Consider the following 20,175-nt stretch of genomic DNA (forward strand, 5'->3'; position numbering starts at 1 on the left):
AACTCTGCCAAAAAAAGAGCTCCAAAATAAGACATCTTCAAACAATAGAGGTAAAAATCTGCCTAAAATCTTTCAAAGCAGCTGTCGATGCAGTATTTAACTCGGTCACAACACATGCATGTGTTACCGGCACAGAATGAATCACGAGGTTCGATCTGGAGCAACACATTTATTGTGTAAATTCTGTAGAAACATAAAATTACAGATCTGGTCAAAAATGCCCCAAAATACAGCAAGCGCCCTCTGCTGACTAGTGCAGGCTCAGAACAACATCAGTGACTAGCTAACTACCTAGCACTAACTCTAACATAAATTAACTAGCTAACACTATCTACACTATCTACAACATTAACATTAACATAAACTCTAACATCAACTAACTACCTAACACTAACATTAACACTAACTCTAAAGGGGGTCGCACACAGGACGCGTCTGGCGGACGACATACAACATCCAAAAATTGGAAACCAGTGTTTACAATGAAGGTGCACACACAGCCGCGGCATCTGCCAGCGCCGGACGCCGTGCCCAGCCACGACTTCCAGCGCTGCCCAGAGTCTTGGAGCGCCACTCATGTTTTCTACTATTGCTATTAAACCCAGAACAAGACCTCGCGCATATTAACGTGTACTGGCGCTCTCTGTGTGACGCTTCTTATGTGGTATACCTGCGCCTTGTCCAATCTGCGACGTGACGCTTCTCGTCCTGTGTTCAACCCCCATAAACTAACTAGCTAACACTAACTACCTAAAACTAAAATTAACACTAACTCTAACATAAACTAACTAACTAAAACTAACACTAACTATGTAACATTAACATTAAAGGTCTCATATCGTGTAAAACAGGATTTCTCTTGCCTCTGTGACGATAAAGGAGTTGGATGTGTATCTAAACATGGTGAAAGTATCAAAACTAAATCCACACAATCCATATTAGAAAAGCGAGCCTCTAAACGAGCCGTTTGGACTTCCGTAACTTTGTGGCGTCGCAAAGGTTCGCTCATTATCATTTCTGTAAGAAATAATAGACCAACAAAGTGTTTTTTTCAAAGCGGTCGAGCGGTCGTCATCGTTTATTACCGGAGAGTTTTCCCTACCTGTAGCCGCCGGGCCGCGGCGTCTCACGTTTCACTCTCGAAACGGTTAGCCGATCGGAACGGAGGGGTCGTGAATATTAATGAGCCTTAAAGACACGGCGACAGAAACGGCCTGTTCTTGGTAAGGCTCAGAGAGATGCTGGAAAATGAACGTGGAGAAATGGATTGAGAGTGTTTTTGGGACAACAGACAAACAGCTTGGACCTCAAGACACAACATAGAACACTGAGCAGTGGTCGCCAACCCGTCGATCGCGATCGACTGGTAGATCTTTGAGACTTTCCCTGTAGTTCCCGAAAATAATAGAAAAATAAATACAAAAATACATTATGCCTGATTAATGTTCAGTTTTGCAAGCGCCTCTCTCTCTCTCTCGATCCAGCTGTTGTATTTTTTTCAGCGTAGCAGGTGCTGCATTAAAGTGACCAATGAGATAAGAGAAGAGTACCGGTACGTTAACTGTCGCAAACGTCAATATACGGCACTCGCTGGTGATAGCCTGTGAGGTAGCTAGCTAGCATGGCGGAGGCTCCACGAAAGAAGGAATTTCTTTTTACCTTGGTGAAAGACAAGTGTGTATGTTGCGCCACCAAACACAAGCACTGTCTAAAAGAGGAAATCTGGAGCGACACCACAACACCAACCACCAGAAATTCAAAGACAGCTCCCCCCCAAAGAGTGCAATCCGTGCGAGGAAAGTTGACGAGCTGAAATCGGGATTGAAGGCCCAGCAATCGCTTTTCACAAAACCTGCTGCTCAAAATAAGGCTGCTACTGAAGCATCATTTTGTGTAAGTCACCTTTTGGCTAAACACAAGAAGCCTTTTACAGATGGTGATTTATTCAAGGAAGCAATGGCCATTACCGCAGAGACTGTTTTCAACGGCTTCAAAAACAAAGACGACATCAAAACCGCACTCCGCGGTGTACGGCTTGGCCCTGCAACAGTGACAAGGAGGGTCGAGTCACTGTCAGAGGACGTGGATCGACAAGTGGTAAAGGACTTGTCACTGTGAATATTTTTCACTACAGTTCGATGAATCCGTGCGATGAATGTCTGACAGACAGACGGGGGACAGTCTTACACAGAACCTCCTAGGAGCTAACTCTAACTCTAACACTAAGTCTACCTAACACTGACTCTAACTCTAACACTAAGTCTACCTAACACTGACTCTAACTCTAACACTAAGTCTACCTAACACTGACTCTAACTCTAACACTAAGTCTACCTAACACTGACTCTAACTCTAACACTAATACTAACACTAACTGTAACTCCCCACTCTGTGTTGATGCAGCTGATATGTAGAAGTGTTATGAGTCTGTCTGCTCAGCAGCTCTGCTGTAAACAAACCGCTGTGGCCTAGTTACCCCCCCCCCCCCCCCCCCCCCCCCCGCCAACACACACACACACACACACACACACAAGCCAGATGACAGTTCTAACTGTTCTGCAATCGCTGCAGGCTACTGATTGAACAGTATGATCACATATCAAAAAACTATTTGAACAGTATGATCACATATCAATAAACTATTTGAACAGTATGATCACATATCAATAAACTATTTGAACAGTATGATCACATACCAATAAGCTATTTGAACAGTATCGTCACATACCAATAAGCTAATTGAACAGTATGATTGATCACATCAATAAGCTGAATGAACAGTATGATCAATAAGGTAGGAAAACAATATAAATATAAATCTCTGTAATGTGTTTTAATATTGAATGTAAAGTATTTTAATAGTTTGGAATCATCTGACTGCTCTACATTATATAAGCTGCTGTACCCGCCCCGCTATGTCCACTATGTGCGCTATGCGGGACACCCGACCCGGGTGTCCCAAAACAAACAGCCTCACATGGCGCTGCTCTGCCGGGGGCGGAGGAGAGGGGCGGGGCGGGGCGGGCGGTGCTATAAAAGACTGGAGCAAGCCTAGGACAGGGGTTTGAGACACAGCTGAGACAACAGACAGATAAACAGACAGTCAGACAGACAGACAGACAGTCTCCCTCCTCCTGACTCTATATTTGTTCTGATGGACTGCAGTCTTCCAGCTGAACTGGTTTGATCCCAGTAGCAGAATGCCGTGGGACCTGGGCTCCCAGTCCGGTGTTTGGTCCGGTTCCCGGTCCGGCTCCCAGTCGGAGCGGCAGTGCGAGCGGACTTCCTTCGCCTTCTACCGCGCGGTGCGGGATCTGCTCCCGGTCTGGCTGCTGGAGGATATGCGGACCATGGAGGTTTTCCACTGGGAGGACGGCCGGGCGTGCGCGTTCACCCCCTCGGAGGCTCTCCTGTACGCGGTCGTGCACGACCACCAGCAGTACGCACGCTACCTGCTGAACAGGTACTCTGTGAGCGCGCTCGGCGCGCCCGGTCGTAGTTTCTGCTGCTGCCCGGCTTCCGGCGCGCCGCACCTGTCCGTGGCCGTGCGCTACAACCGGATCTCCGTCCTCGGGATGATCGTGGACGCGCTCAAGGACTTCTCCACCGAGAGCGCGCGCCGGAACTACCTGGACAGCCGCGGCGGGTGCGCGCATTCTGCGGAAGCGGGAAAAACCGCGGTTCACCTGGCGTGCGACCTCGTGCGCCCGGAGTGTCTGTTGCTGCTGCTCGTGCACGGCGCGTGCCCGTATCTGACGGACAGCACGAGGGAGAGCCCGTTGGACTGTTTACTGCAGCGGATGCGACAGGACTCTTCCAACATGGTGGCCGAGGCGCGCGGGCAGCAGGTGTGTGTGGGATACCTGCTGCTGTTCATGCCCAAACTGCCCAGACTGCCCTTCCTGCAGCAGGAGCCGCAGCTGTGGCAAAGGCTGCTGGGAAACGAAGCGTTCCGCTGGCTGGCCGGCCTCGCGCCGCCCTCCCTGTTTGTCCAGGCCATGCAGACTCTGACCCGGGCCGTCCCGGGACAGCTGGACGCCCTGCCGGACTTCCTGAAACCTCTGGACTTCAGGCTGTCTGAGACCTGGTAGGCCCATACAGGATTTGGTATGGTTGCCGTGGAAACGAGGCAACCAAAACGACAGAATCCCTACAGAACTACTGTGATTGGCTGCTGTGTGTTGTTTGTTGATGATGTCATGTAAATAAAGAGTTGTGTACAAAGTTGTTAAACTGCTGATCAATTCTGCTGACAGGAATAGAAATATTACTATATATACAATAGGCCTATATGAATATACCTGCATGTATTCAGTATATAAATATATTGATGAGGCAGGAAAACTGACTTAATGCTTCTTTAAGGAAGTCGGTAGTGTGTAAAGATCTTTATTAAGGTTTTTATTAAGGAAGAGGAAGTGGAACTGCCCCCCCCCCCCCCCCCCCCCAACAACACAGGTAACTTACACACAGCGGCATGTTCCTATTGGTCTGCAGCGAAGCATCTTACCAATCAGCTTACAGTAACATGACAGATGATGGAGCTGTACTGGTCAGACCGGAGCCATCCCATTATAACACTGGTGAGACTCCAGTCTGTTTCTATGGCAACACAGTCAGTGAGATCTGCAGCTCGTCCTAATGAAGCGCTCCTGATAGTTTGGACATGGAAACTGTCCGTATTAAAGTTGAAGCGACTTGAACCTAAAGCTTGGAGAAATCTCTTTAGGCGCGCTTGATTTAACTTCAGTGTTTCCCTGTTTGGAGGCTGAAAGTGAAACCAAGCGCTCCTGTTTCCTCCAGGTCACACAGCAGGAGATGAGTTACAGACTACCAGCGTTCACTACAGAGCAGATACACATGTCAATAAAGTTACATTTCAATTGTCCTCAATTGGGTTTTTACACTTTTTCACAAAAGAGTTCCAGTAGGTGGGTGTTTCCCCATCTGTTGCCGTGGTAACCGTGAGACGGACAGGCGGGTTTAGTCCAATAGATTCTACTGACAGAACCATCAGCGGTACTTTTAGATCAGACTTAAGGAAAACATACAGGAACAAATTCAGTCAGACAAGTAGACAGACAGGAGGGCAACTATCTGAGGCAACGGAGACGGGCAATGTTGCCCACAACAGGGGAACTGGCAACTGGGATCAAAGTGGATACCAGGGAACAAAATCATCATGAAAACCATATTGTTGGTCAAAATGTCATCATCTACGTTGCTTCAACATGTTGCTTCAACATGTTGCTTCAACATGTTGCTCATGGTCCAGTTCAGGTCGGTCTGGACTGTAGCATCAGGACGGCTGACAGACACTGAAACTCCACTGCAGCAGAACTGAGTTTCTCCTGATCTAAACCACAGCTAGCTAAGCTAACCTTCAGCTAGCTAACATTCAGCTAGCTAACATTCAGCTAGCTAACCTTCAGGTTGTCAACCGTCTAAAGCAGTTCCCACATCATCTGAAACTGTTTAACCTTCACCTATTGAATCTGTTTAACGTTTTTAAACCTTCACCTATTGAATCTATCATTACAAGTTCTTAAAGGTTATTACATGTTATTAAGTGTTATTATGTGTTATTAATGTTATTACATGTTAGTTATTTACCTGCCTGTCCAGAGGGAAACATCTGAATGTATGAACTGACATACAGACTGGAACAAGTTCCACTGCAGTGAAATGTCCCTTTAATATCCAGATTTAGTCTCAGAACCGAACCAGACCAGACTAAACCAGACTGACTGAATTCAAATGATATGAATGTAATTTAAAGCAGTTCAAAACAAGATAGAACAGGAAGCAGGAAACACGTGCGCACACACACACGCACGCACGCACACACACACACGCATGCACGCACGCCCACACACACACACACACACACACACACACACACACACACACACACTTCTGTCAAATGAAATCACATTGTGAGTAAAGTGCTTCCTAATAAAATGGATTCAGTCACAGTTCACTTCATCTCCCAGCATCCATCTGGGCTCCTTCTGTGGCGGCCATCTTGTTTGACCCAGAATGCCGTGAGGCTTCAGCTAGCAGCCATATTGGTGCCATCCTCTAACTTTAATGTCACAGGAAGTTGGGTGTACATCAGGAGGAAGTGATGTCATCGGTGTCTGTTCAGTGTTGGTCCAGCTGTGACATCACACAGCCCACTTCCTGTTCTGTCTTGTCATTTCAGGAAGAAGGAAGTGATGTCACAGTAACGTCACAATGCCCTACACCTCTAAAAGGTTGTGAGGTGATTCCAGTTCAGACAGCCAACACTAAACAGGCAGGTTTCCGTGGCAACATTTCAGCAGGAAGTTTGGTGACGTCACTAATTAGATGAGCTCCCATTCGTCGTCCAGGTCGTCTCCACTTAGGGAGGCGGCTGAGGGGCGGGGCTTAGTGGGGCTCTGGGGGAGGAGCTTTGTCAGCCGACGAGACAAACCACCAATCTGAGTGACCGCCCATAACTCGTCCTCTGGAGTGACTGGAGAGAGAGAGAGAGAGAGAGACAAACTTAATGGACACATCAGCTGTTTCAAGGTTTGAACCTGTGAACTTTCAGTTACAGGACAGTCTCACATCTCTCTATCTGTAACACACACACACACACACACACACACACACACACACACACTGGTGACCATCATCTAACCACTCTGACAAGTTAAAGGATCAGTTCAGTGATTTTGTTCCTCTATATAATTCCTCTCTTCCTCCTGTAGCTCTTGGACCCACAGACAGTATTGTCTGTAGCTGTTGGACCCACAGACAGTATTGTCTCCAGTCAGCTGTCAGTTGAAGCTCCGCTGCCTCTTGCTGCAACAATGAGTCCAAACTGTTTGTCAGTAGTCTTCAGTCTGTGAAAACGATCCGGAGAGCGACCGACGTATTTCTCTCCGCGGCCCGGAAAGCGGCGGCACTGACCGTTTCCCCTCGGCGGATCGTCTTCTACCGAACTCTACCGTTTACGATCCGACCCGACCGTCCGGAACCGGATCGCTCCGCCGGGAACCGCCTCTCACCCCGCAGCGCTCTGTGCTGCGCAGAGAAAAATAGTTCTGTGATTTCCTGGTTAGTGAAAGTTGCGTAACGGAGGAACTGAGTCTGTTTCCTCTCGACTCTGTGGAGACACAGACGGCTTCTCTGGAGATATTCTGACAAACAGTTTGGACTCGTTGTTGCAGCAAGAGGCAGCGGAGCTTCAACTGACAGCTGACTGGAGACAATACTGTCTGTGGGTCCAACAACTACAGGAGGAAGAGAGGAGTTATATAGAGGAACAAAATCAATGAACTGATCCTTTCACCAGTTAGCTGCCACATCATCTAACGGTTAACCAGTCTGACCAGTTGACTCACCAGTTAACCAGTTGGCACTCCCAGGTATTTTCTTCCAGTAGTCTCCTGCTGGGTTTCTGTCAGCGACGCCGTAACGCCGAGCCACGTCTCCATTCAGACAGCGAACCCAAACTGTCCGACTGCTGAGGACCAGCTGACTGACCGCCAGGCCTGCACACACACACACACACACACACACACACACACACACACACACAGGTTTATAGATTATTATACATTATATTCACATTATACATTCACATTAAGCAGCATAGACTAGACATCTGACAGACAGGTAGAGGGCAGGTACAGACAGATAGACAGGTGCAGACAGACAGGTACAGAGCAGGTACAGACAGACAGGTGCAGACAGACAGGTACAGACAGACCGGTGCAGACAGACAGACAGGTCCTCACCTGGCACCAGCTCCCAGTCTGTACCAACTGGCATCTCATCGCTCAGTCCGGTCCGGACGAACACGCTCCCTCTGTTGTCGATCGCCCAGAGCATCCGGTCATTAGGACTGGTGTGAATACTGACCAGCTGCACACCGACAGGCTGGAGAGACAGACAGGTGGAGAGAGAGAGAGGGACAGGTTGAGAGACAGGCAGAGAGAGAGAGGCAGACAGACAGACAGTCAGACAGATAGACAGACAGACAGGCAGAGAGAGAGAGGCAGACAGACAGACAGACCGACAGACAGGCAGAGAGAGAGAGGCAGACAGACAGACAGTCAGACAGACAGACAGAGAGAGAGAGGCAGACAGACAGACAGTCAGACAGAGAGAGAGAGGCAGACAGACACACAGACAGTCAGACAGACAGACAGACAGAGAGAGAGAGGCAGACAGACAGACAGGCAGTATGAACATAAAGCCTGTTCCCTGTTCCACTAAATGTTGATTTCAGCCACTTTAACTCTGATAGTTGAATAAGAGAATATTGCCAAAAACCAAAGACCACCCAGTCAGGTTGATCAGAGGTCAGAGGTCAGAGGTCAGAGGAGCACCACCTGTCTGATGAACAACAAGCTAACAGTTAACAACATGAGTCCATGGATTCTTCCTGCCTGGTGTCACATTTAGCTCCTTAGAACCAATTGAGCTTCATCTGAACAGAGAACCTGAACCTTCCTGACCGGTCCGTCTCTTCATGGCCGAAGTCTTTCTTCCAGTATGAAAACGCTGTGATCTCAAGACTTTAGATCAGTCCAGATCTGTTGTGATCAGGATCTGCAGCATGGACCATGGGGGTTGTAGTTTATTAGGACTCCACAGTCCTAAAGAACTACGAAGAGTTCTTTAGGTTCTTTAGAAAGAACGCTCAAGTTGGCAACAACTGTGAAACCTGGAGATGTTTGATGAGGAGGAACAGCCTCCTGATCTGAACCTGAGCAGTGTGTTGTTGGACTTCTGTGACCAAGTTCAACACAAGGAGGTTCATCAGTGAACACGGTACCAGAGCAGCTTGGGTCTGCTCCTCGGTCCGCTGCATCAGACCGAGGAAGAGAAGGGAGAGCTCAGCCACGAAGACAACTCTCGTTTTACCGGTCGATCTTCATTCAGACTCTGTGGTCAGAAGCTCTGGAGAGACTGAAACAATGAGATCACACACAAGCACCAGAGGTTCCTCCTCAGTTCAGCCTCAGTCTCAAGCTGCTGCTCCTCCACACTGAGAGGAGCCAGTTGAGGCTCAAGCTCCTGATGAAGTTCCTGACCTGGATATGCAGCTAGAAAACGGATGGATGTGTGTGTGTGTGTGTGTGTGTGTGTGTGTTACCTGTACAGGTGGTTCGATATAGATCCAGGCCGGCAGCATCATACTGGGGTTCAGCGGTTGGGTTCCAACCCGGAAGTAGACGATGCCGCGACCGTCCACCGCCCAGACGTTCTGACTGCCACAACACACACTGACCAGCCGCACCGCACCTACACACACACACACACACACAGACACACACACGCACAGACACACACACACACACACAGGATTCAGTATGCAGGATACACACATCATTATCTTCATTTTATTATCAACAGTGGAAGACAGCCAATTGACAACATCTTTTGTAAAAAGTAAGACCATCAGACCTTGAGATTTACCTGGTCTACATGAAGTTCACCTGGTCTACATGATGTTCACCTGGTCTACCTGAAGTTCACCTGGTCTACATGATGTTCACCTGGTCTACCTGATGTTCACCTGGTCTACCTGATGTTCACCTGGTCTACATGATGTTCACCTGGTCTACATGATGTTCACCTGGTCTACATGATGTTCACCTGATCTACATGATGTTCACCTGGTCTACCTGAAGTTCACCTGGTCTACATGAAGTTCACCTGGTCTACATGATGTTCACCTGGTCTACCTGATGTTCACCTGGTCTACATGATGTTCACCTGGTCTACCAGAAGTTCACCTGGTCTACGTGATGTTCACCTGGTCTACGTGATGTTCACCTGGTCTACATGAAGTTCACCTGGTCTACATGATGTTCACCTGGTCTACCTGATGTTCACCTGGTCTACATGATGTTCACCTGGTCTACCAGAAGTTCACCTGGTCTACGTGATGTTCACCTGGTCTACATGATGTTCACCTGGTCTACACGATGTTCACCTGGTCTACCTGAAGTTCACCTGGTCTACATGATGTTCACCTGGTCTACACGATGTTCACCTGGTCTACACGATGTTCACCTGGTCTACCTGATGTTCACCTGGTCTACATGATGTTCACCTGGTCTACATGATGTTCACCTGGTCTACATGATGTTCACCTGGTCTACCTGATGTTCACCTGGTCTACACGATGTTCACCTGGTCTACACGATGTTCACCTGGTCTACACGATGTTCACCTGGTCTACACGATGTTCACCTGGTCTACCTGAAGTTCACCTGGTCGACACGATGTTCACCTGGTCGACACGATGTTCACCTGGTCTACACGATGTTCACCTGGTCTACACGATCTTCACCTGGTCTACATGATGTTCACCTGGTCTACACGACGTTCACCTGGTCTACACGATGTTCACCTGGTCTACATGATGTTCACCTGGTCTACATGATGTTCACCTGGTCTACCTGAAGTTCACCTGGTCTACCTGATGTTCACCTGGTCTACCCGATGTTCACCTGGTCTACATGATGTTCACCTGGTCTACCTGAAGTTCACCTGGTCTACATGATGTTCACCTGATCTACATGATGTTCACCTGGTCTACCTGAAGTTCACCTGGTCTACATGAAGTTCACCTGGTCTACATGATGTTCACCTGGTCTACCTGATGTTCACCTGGTCTGCCCGATGTTCACCTGGTCTACATGATGTTCACCTGGTCTACATGATGTTCACCTGGTCTACCTGAAGTTCACCTGGTCTACACGATGTTCACCTGGTCTACCTGAAGTTCACCTGGTCTACACGATGTTCACCTGGTCTACCTGATGTTCACCTGGTCTACACGATGTTCACCTGGTCTACATGATGTTCACCTGGTCTACACGATGTTCACCTGGTCTACATGATGTTCACCTGGTCTACATGATGTTCACCTGGTCTACATGATGTTCACCTGATCTACATGATGTTCACCTGATCTACACGATGTTCACCTGGTCTACACAATGTTGACCTGGTCTACACGATGTTCACCTGGTCTACCTGATGTTCACCTGGTCTACATGATGTCCACCTGGTCTACATGATGTTCACCTGGTCTACATGATGTTCACCTGGTCTACACGATGTTCACCTGGTCTACACGATGTTCACCTGGTCTACACGATGTTCACCTGGTCTACCTGATGTTCACCTGGTCTACATGATGTTCACCTGGTCTACATGATGTTCACCTGGTCTACCTGAAGTTCACCTGGTCTACATGATGTTCACCTGGTCTACATGATGTTCACCTGGTCTACCTGAAGTTCACCTGGTCTACATGATGTTCACCTGGTCTACCTGATGTTCACCTGGTCTACATGATGTTCACCTGGTCTACACGATGTTCACCTGGTCTACCTGAAGTTCACCTGGTCTACACGATGTTCACCTGGTCTACCTGATGTTCACCTGGTCTACATGATGTTCACCTGGTCTACACGATGTTCACCTGGTCTACCTGAAGTTCACCTGGTCTACACGATGTTCACCTGGTCTACCTGATGTTCACCTGGTCTACATGATGTTCACCTGGTCTACATGATGTTCACCTGGTCTACACGATGTTCACCTGGTCTACCCGATGTTCACCTGGTCTACACGATGTTCACCTGGTCTACCCGATGTTCACCTGGTCTACATGATGTTCACCTGGTCTACACGATGTTCACCTGGTCTACCCGATGTTCACCTGGTCTACACGATGTTCACCTGGTCTACATGATGTTCACCTGGTCTACCTGAAGTTCACCTGGTCTACATGATGTTCACCTGGTCTACCTGAAGTTCACCTGGTCTACATGATGTTCACCTGGTCTACCTGAAGTTCACCTGGTCTACATGATGTTCACCTGGTCTACATGATGTTCACCTGGTCTACCTGACGTTCACCTGGTCTACATGATGTTCACCTGGTCTACCTGAAGTTCACCTGGTCTACATGATGTTCACTTGGTCTACGAAACACTGGCTACATAACCATAGTTTATATTGTAACTGGGATAACCATACATCATTAACATCTGACTAACTGGTTAACTGTCTAACCGGTTTACTGTCTGGTTAACTGTGACAACTGTCTAACTGGTTAACTGTCTGTCTAACTGGGGCAACTGTGTAACTGGCTCACTGGTTTACTGGGACAACTGTCTAACCGGTTCACTGTCTGGTTAACTGGGACAACTGTCTAACTGGTTAACTGTCTGTCTAACTGGGGCAACTGTGTAACTGTCTAACTGGTTAACTGGGACAACTGTCTAACTCTCTAACTGGGACAACTGTCTAACTCTCTAACTAGGACAACTGTGTAACTGTGTAACTGTGTAACTGTCTAACTCTCTAACTAGGACAACTGTGTAACTGTCTAACTGGTTAACTGTGACAACTGTCTAACTGGCTCACTGTCTGTCTAACTGGGACAACTGGTTAACTGGGACAACTGTCTAACTCTCTAACTAGGACAACTGTCTAACTAGGACAACTGTGTAACTGTCTAACTGGTTAACTGTGACAACTGTCTAACTGGTTAACTGTCTGTCTAACTGGGACAACTGTCTAACTGGTTAACTGGGATATGAGCCTGTCTGTGGAATGCTGTCTGCATGTGAAAACTCTTGATACGACAACAACCTCACTGATACGTTTATAAGGCTGAGTGATGGTAGAGACAGACAGGCAGGCAGACAGACAGGTGGACAGACAGACAGACAGGCAGGCAGACAGGCAGGTGGACAGACAGACAGACAGGCAGGCAGACAGACAGGTGGACAGACAGACAGACAGGCAGGCAGACAGGCAGGTGGACAGACAGACAGGCAGGCAGGCAGACAGGCAGTCATGTGGTGACTGATAGTGAGAAGGGCAGAGGGACTAAAAACAGTCCCCCCCCGCCCCATCAGGTTACAGTGTGACGCACGTATGCAAGTCCTTACTGCTACAAACACACACACACACACACACACACACTTCCCGTCTTGAACTTTGACATCTTGCTTCAATCTAGAAGTCAGTTACAAACTTGTTATGCAAGTCCCACCTGTCAATCTGAAAAATAAACACAGCTGTGTGTGTGTGTGTGTGTGTGTGTGGTGGGGGGCAGTGTCTCGTCTCATGTGTCAGATGACCCAACTACCCCCCCCCCCCCCCACACACACACACACACACACACACACACACAGTGCTGAGCTGACTGTCTTCAGCAGATTGGAGAAGCTGTCATCTGGAAAAATGGGTACATGGAAAAAAAGTTTGCATCTTCTATTCTGTTCATTCAAATGTTTGTCATGTTTTGTCGATCTTTTTGTTTTCCTCAAACATTTTGTATGATTATTTATCTGCTGTTGGGTGCAGAATATTCCCGTTCCTGTAGTTTTGACGAGAAGATCTGTAGCTGTCAGTGGATACCTTGGTCGAGTTGATAAACCAATCAGAAGCTGAGTTACTGAGTGGTGAAGTTGGATGCATCACTTTTCCTTAACTGAAATACATGGGGATTGACTAAATTCTCATGTCTTCGACCATCAAGGTCTGTGCTGATTGTTTGTAGATCTACAGCAGAGTTGTGCAGCAACATTCAGAACAGAAATAATGTGTATAATAATAATAATAATAATAATAATAATAATAATAATAATAATAATAAGAAGAAGAAGAAGAAGAAGAAGAAGAAGAAGAAGAAGAAGAAGAAGAAGAAGAATATGTAGATTCTTCAGTCTGCTCTTTAGAGTTCTAAATCTAAAAAGGTGTTTGCCTCCCAAACCTTTTCATATGAAGGAATCCCAAACCAGCTCACATTACTCCACAGGCTCCACTTGTCGTCAAAATATAATTTAGTAGATAATTGTATAATTCTAAATAAAAGTGAAACTTGTGATCACAATATTCTCATACATGCTGTCATTGTGCTGACAGAACGGAAACAAAAATTTTGCTTGGATCCTCAGAGTCTGAGATATTGCATCATCATTACCATCATCATCATCATCATCATCATCATTATTTAACAGTTTCATAATGTCATCAGTTCTGTTAAGGTTGGCCTTATCTTGTGCTTATCCTTTAAATGATTTAATACAAAATATTTCTTCAATTGAATTTTAGAGCAGTGATTCTCAAACTTTTTCATATCAAGGACCCTAATTTAGTCGAAATTAGGGCCACGGACCCCCATGATGAGATTTTGTGTCTCAGACCCAAATCTGAGAATATTTTATTCTCAGATTTGATTTTGTCCAGAACTCCAAATATATTCTCCAATTGTGTTCTTCTAAATGAAGTAATGGTGAAGTTTAACACTTTATCAATTTGCTGGTGACCCCCGGGAACCCCCTCAAGGACGCGTGTTGGTCCCCGGACCCCACGTTGAGAACCACTGCTGTAGAGTACAAAACTGTTCGAGTGTGTTAGAAAACACTAAATTGGACTCTCACGACCCGGCGAGCTGTGTACTGGTGACCTAAACCCCGACCCCCCCCCTGACCCCCATAGCGTCCTACCCAGCTGACTGAGGTCGAGCGGCGTCCAGCTCAGGCCGGCGGGACAGGAAGCGGACAGCGTGCGGATGTGAACTCGTCCGTGAGAATCCAAACCCCACAGAGCGTCCTGACAGGCGGAGAGCTGACTGAGCTCCACCTGACGACAAAAAACAGACAGTAGAACACAGGAGAATATCATTAGAGACAGTAGAACACAGGAGAATATCATTAGAGACAGTAGAGGAGAGTAAAATTATAAACAGAGAGTAGATTAAAGTAAAATATTACAGAATGAAGGAGAGAGAAATGGAGGTGATAGCTACACTCTCTCTCTCTCTCTCTCTCTGTATATTTATGTCTCTCTACCTCGGGCGGCAGAGGGACTGAAGAAGGACGAAGTTCTCCATCTTGGTCCCAAACACAGAACAGATCCTTCCTGCTCTGAGCCAACCACAGGAAGGTACCTGACACACAGACACACACACACACACACACACACACACACACACACACAGAGAAAGGTTATTGGTATGAGAAAGAGCATGTGTGTGTGTTTAGTGTGTGTGTGTGTTTGTGTGTGTTACCTTCTCTGTGAGGAACAGCTGAGGAAGTGATGAAGGTCCATCTGGTGGCTGAGACGGTTCCTCTGGGAACAACGTTCTGCCAGAACGTTCCTGATGGAACCAAACAAAAACAACAGATCAGAAACTAAAAACAGAAACTAAACAACAGTTCAGAAAATAATCTATTCTACTAAGCATTTCTGTTCTATCCTTTGCTAAATTTGACTCTGCTTTACTTTTCTATTCTTCACTCCCCGACCCGATGACCCCAGGTTACATCACTGCTGATGTGTCCCAGAGCATCAGAAGGTGTATGTATCACCGCTATTCTAGTCTACTCTGCTTTTTTTCTACTGTATTCTACTGTGCTCTACTGACCCACGAGGCTGCCCTTGGCGAGGTGCAGGTGGTTTCGTCCCGAGGCTACCCAGACTCCTCTGCTGCTGGCGCTGACCAGACTGGGCTGGCACTGGGAGTACTGGGACAGGAACGCCACCACGCGCTCCACCGGAGCCCTGGTTACCGTGGCAACGCTCTGTGTCGCCTGCAGCAGCGTCTGGAACAGAGAGCCTTGGTCGAACACCACGTAGTCCGAAATACTGATCTGCAGACAGACAGGTGGAGAGAGAGACAGGCTGTTAAACTGATCTGCAGACAGACAGGCGGAGAGAGAGACAGGCTGTTAAACTGATCTGCAGACAGACAGGTGGAGAGAGAGACAGGCTGTTAAACTGATCTGCAGACAGACAGGTGGAGAGAGAGACAGGCTGTTAAACTGATCTGCAGACAGACAGGCGGAGAGAGAGACAGGCTGTTAAACTGATCTGCAGACAGACAGGCGGAGAGAGAGACAGGCTGTTAAACTGATCTGCAGACAGACAGGCGGAGAGAGAGACAGGCTGTTAAACTGATCTGCAGACAGACAGGCGGAGAGAGAGACAGGCTGTTAAACTGATCTGCAGACAGACAGGCGGAGAGAGAGACAGGCTGTTAAACTGATCTGCAGACAGACAGGCGGAGAGAGAGACAGGCTGTTAAACTGATCTGCAGACAGACAGGCGGAGAGAGAGACAGGCTGTTGAAGTGATGAAATGTTGAACACAATCAAACCAGGAAAATAAGAACCAGAATTATCCTTTAAATAAAACACACACACACACACACACACACACACACACACACAAGTTCAAGTTTGTGTATTTCTCCAGCTCTTCATCACAGTCTGTCTCACTGACAGAGAACGAGCCGAACTCGATCAAACTGATCCACAATCAGCCATGATATAGAACAAACATCAGGAGCAAGGCACACAGAAACAGATTATAGCAAGACATAACAGCCTACCTCTTCTACATACATACACACGCACACACACACACACACACACACACACACACTCCAACACACACACACACACACACACACACACTCCAACACACACACACCCACCTGCCACCAGTGGTCGTCGGCCCCCTGCGGTCTGGACGGACAGATGCCGGTTCGAAACCAGAGGCTGCCGCTGGCGTCCAGCGCCCAGGCGGTGCCGCCGTCTCCCAGGGCAACGCACATCAGCTCCAGACCCTGGGCCTCGCTGCCCACACACACACACACACACACACACACACACAAATATTACAATATCCATATTTCAGTAGCTCATCTCTCCTCACAGCAGCTGCTCACTGTTAGCTTAAGGCTAACTGCACCCGCTGGTTTCAGTGAGGAATGCTAACCATGCTAATGATGCTAACAAGTTGGTAGTACTGTCAACAAGAAAATAACAGTTAAACCTGATCTAGTCATATTTGATATTACCAGTGTTGACTAGTAGTACAACTAGTACTACCTGACTGTAGTACTTCCAACTGTCTGTGTATTTAAGTTAAATGCAGTAGTGTTTAGTAGTTAGTAGTAGTATCGCAGTAGTACCTCACTTTGTCGTACTTCCAGCTCTCTCCCTCGCAGCAGAAGCTGCTCAGTCCTTCTCGGTAGAAGAGCGCTTTGTGTTCGCTGAGCGCCCAGACCACGCCCCCTCCCACACACACCTGACTGAACACACACGGACTGTCCACCTTCACCGAGCGGGCGCACGGCCGATCCACACTCAGACCTGATGGACAGAGAGAGAGAAACACTGAAGAAACATACTGTAAGCTCTTATTACTTCAACATCACCTATCTAATCTTAAATTCCAGGTTAAAATAAAGGATTTACAAGTTGAATCTGACAATCCAGGTATAAAACATCTAACCAACTGCCAACTGTCAGGTCAAGTTTGTTTGTTTATAGAGCGCTTTAACAGAAAAACTAGTTTGTTCCAAAGTGCTTTACAGTGCTGTACAGAACAGAAACCATTACACACACACACATGAAACAGGTACAGTAAAATGGCAAAACAACAACTCAGATATATTTGAAAGCCAAAGAGAAAGAGCCGATCTGATGTTAAAAGGAAAGGCTCTTCGCCCTCAGACTTTGAATCAGCAGGTGGGGCAGGCAGCAGAGCCTGACCAGGGGATCCAGATCTAGATCTAGTGAACACAGAACGTCACAGATGTAATCACATGCAAGACCATGTAAGGTTTTTATTAACAAACAGTAAGATTTTGAATTCAGTTGTACAGCTGACAGGACGCGTGTATCGGTACGTAAGCGTATACCAGTACTACCAATACTAACAGTACTACCATGACTACCAGTATACCAGTACTACCAGTACTACCAATACTAACAGTACTACCATGACTACCAGTATACCAGTACTACCAGTACTACCAATACTCCCGGTACTACCAGTACTCCTACTACTCCCAGTACTCGCAGCACTATCGGTACTCCCAGTACTCCCAGTGTTCCCAGTACTCCTAGTACTACCAATACTCCCAGAACTCCCAGTACTATCAGAACTCCCAGTACTCCCAGTACTCCTAGTACTACCAATACTCCCAGAACTCCCAGTACTATCAGAACTCCCAGTACTCCTAGTGTTCCCAGTACTCCTAGTACTACCAATACTCCCAGTACGCCCAGTACTATCAGAACTCCCAGTACTCCCAGTGTTCCCAGTACTCTGCCCCCGCCCAGTCCAGCTCAGCGGAGCTTCTCCCTCCCCGAAGAAGAGAAAACTGAATTCAAATAAAATCAGCTGTCAGAAAATGTGATAATGATCTTGATTTATTATTTATTATTTGTTCTTACATGTGCTGCTTTGCTGTGACAGCTTTACTGTTTATATGAAGGAAAGGTTCATATAAACCGTATGAACAGTAAATACACTGAAGGCGGAAAACCTTTTTCTATATGATAAGTGTTATTAATTAATAAAGTTATTCTGCTGACACCAGCTGGTTTTATAATAGTTTATAATAATAATAATAATAGATTTTATAGATTTACTGTTTGATTGAACTGACAGATGGCACTGAAGCTGGATTTATTTTATTCTGTACAAAGTTTCACAGTTTGGCTGCTTTAGTGAAAACTTTACTGTTTCTACAAAGATGCTGCTGAGGAGGAATTTGTCAAATAAATGAAACTGTAAATAATTTATAAATTTATAATTTGAGACAGCTGTCTCAAAAAGAGACAAGCTGTACTTCAGCAGTTTAACAGGTTAACACTAGTGTGTGTGTGTGTGTGTGTGTGTGTGTGTGTTTTGGCCCAGAGTGGATCATAACAGCTGCTCCGAGTCAGGCTGCCTCAGATTGTTATGTAACACACACACACACACACACACACACACACAGTCTCCTTATACTACCAGACTGTGGGTGTTGGCTGTCTAAACCAAAACAAACTCTTCACATATTCAGAAGTCATTTCAAAAGCAAAGCAGCTTGTCTGTAACTAAAGATGTTTCATATTTATTAACCTAATGTTAAACTATATACATATAGTTATATACATGTAGTTAAAACTAGTGTTTTATATACATATAATTAGCCTAGTGTTATATACATATAGTTAAACCCTTCTAACCTATAAGAATATTATATCATTGTATTATCATAGCATTAAATTAATATAACATTATAATATTAGATCATTATATCATTATAATATTAGATCATTATATCATTACATCATTACATTAGATCATAACATCATTATAAAATTAGATCATTGTATCATAATTTTAGATCATTTTATCATTACATCATTATAATATTAGATAATTATATCATTATATTATTATTATATCCCACAGCGCCTCCTGCAGTTGACAGGCAGATGAATGAGATGAATGGATGATGTTAGTGGACTGAAACACCATGAGGACCCCTGCTGGTCAGACACATACATTACAGCTGCAGACACACACACACACACACACACACACACACCTGTCTGCAGGTACAGGTCTCCGTTGGTCCTGATGATCCAGGCGCTGTCGTCGCTCAGAGCCACAAAGGCGGTTTGTTCCACAGCTTTGTACCAGTGGCGTTTTCCTTTCATGGAGACTTTAGCGCAGGCGAAGGCCGTCATGCTCTTCTGCTCCACCTTCCACAGCAGACTCCCTACAGACAGACAGTCAGTCAGTCAGTCAGTCAGTCAGTCAGTCAGTCAGTCAGTCAGCATCCACCACCACAACTACAGCTACCTGTCTGTTTTACTGCCTGCCCCCCCACTGCTCCATGCACAGTAACAGTGTTTATACTACACAGTATTATACATATTCATCTGGATGTAACAGTGTTTATACTACACAGTATTATACATATTCATCTGGATGTAACAGTGTTTATACCACACAGTATTATACATATTCATCTGGATGTAACAGTGCTTATACCACACAGTATTATACATATTCATCTGGATGTAACAGTGTTTATACTACACAGTATTATACAGAGTCATCTGGATGTAACAGTGTTTATACTACACAGTATTATACATATTCATCTGGATGTGTGTAACAGTGAGATGAACCATGAGAAACCACTAGCAAGTCGTCTCAACAAGGAAATGTTTGTGACGATTGACCAAAAGTTACATTTCTATACTATTAATGGGAGGCAAGGCAGGAGAAATGATTACTTTGTTTGAATTGGATAGAGAGTGTGTTGGTATGGGAGGCTGACCTGACGGGGAGAGCGCCACCTGGTGGACG

The 20,175-nt window shown here is 46.3% G+C and overlaps 2 protein-coding genes across 3 annotated transcripts in view; one reads left to right on the forward strand and one right to left on the reverse strand.

Moving 5' to 3' along the window:
* Positions 1-3,093: 3,093 nt before the first annotated feature.
* On the forward strand, positions 3,094-4,206 carry ankrd9 (ankyrin repeat domain 9). The gene has a single exon (XM_071926532.2). The coding sequence runs from the start codon at positions 3,201-3,203 to the stop codon at positions 4,089-4,091; it is 891 nt and encodes a 296-aa protein (XP_071782633.1). The 5' UTR covers positions 3,094-3,200; the 3' UTR covers positions 4,092-4,206.
* Positions 4,207-4,447: 241 nt separating this feature from the next.
* tecpr2 (tectonin beta-propeller repeat containing 2) overlaps positions 4,448-20,175 on the reverse strand; it is a 33,586-nt gene continuing 17,858 nt past the window's right edge. For both annotated transcript variants that reach the window (XM_078289524.1, XM_078289523.1), the window contains exons 16-29: positions 20,147-20,175; positions 19,406-19,579; positions 16,991-17,171; positions 16,511-16,652; positions 15,440-15,665; positions 15,083-15,172; positions 14,865-14,962; positions 14,520-14,655; positions 9,134-9,282; positions 7,770-7,911; positions 7,374-7,523; positions 5,515-6,499; positions 5,427-5,480; positions 4,448-5,376 (exon numbers count right to left, since the gene is read on the reverse strand). The exon at positions 20,147-20,175 is cut by the window's right edge and continues 87 nt beyond it. In XM_078289524.1, coding sequence (XP_078145650.1) covers positions 6,348-6,499; positions 7,374-7,523; positions 7,770-7,911; positions 9,134-9,282; positions 14,520-14,655; positions 14,865-14,962; positions 15,083-15,172; positions 15,440-15,665; positions 16,511-16,652; positions 16,991-17,171; positions 19,406-19,579; positions 20,147-20,175 — 1,669 coding nt within the window. In that variant the 3' untranslated portion in view covers positions 4,448-5,376; positions 5,427-5,480; positions 5,515-6,347. The remainder of the gene's footprint in view (positions 5,377-5,426; positions 5,481-5,514; positions 6,500-7,373; positions 7,524-7,769; positions 7,912-9,133; positions 9,283-14,519; positions 14,656-14,864; positions 14,963-15,082; positions 15,173-15,439; positions 15,666-16,510; positions 16,653-16,990; positions 17,172-19,405; positions 19,580-20,146) is intronic.

This window comes from Centroberyx gerrardi, chromosome 17 (assembly GCF_048128805.1).
Source record: "Centroberyx gerrardi isolate f3 chromosome 17, fCenGer3.hap1.cur.20231027, whole genome shotgun sequence".
Classification (NCBI taxonomy): domain Eukaryota; kingdom Metazoa; phylum Chordata; class Actinopteri; order Beryciformes; family Berycidae; genus Centroberyx; species Centroberyx gerrardi.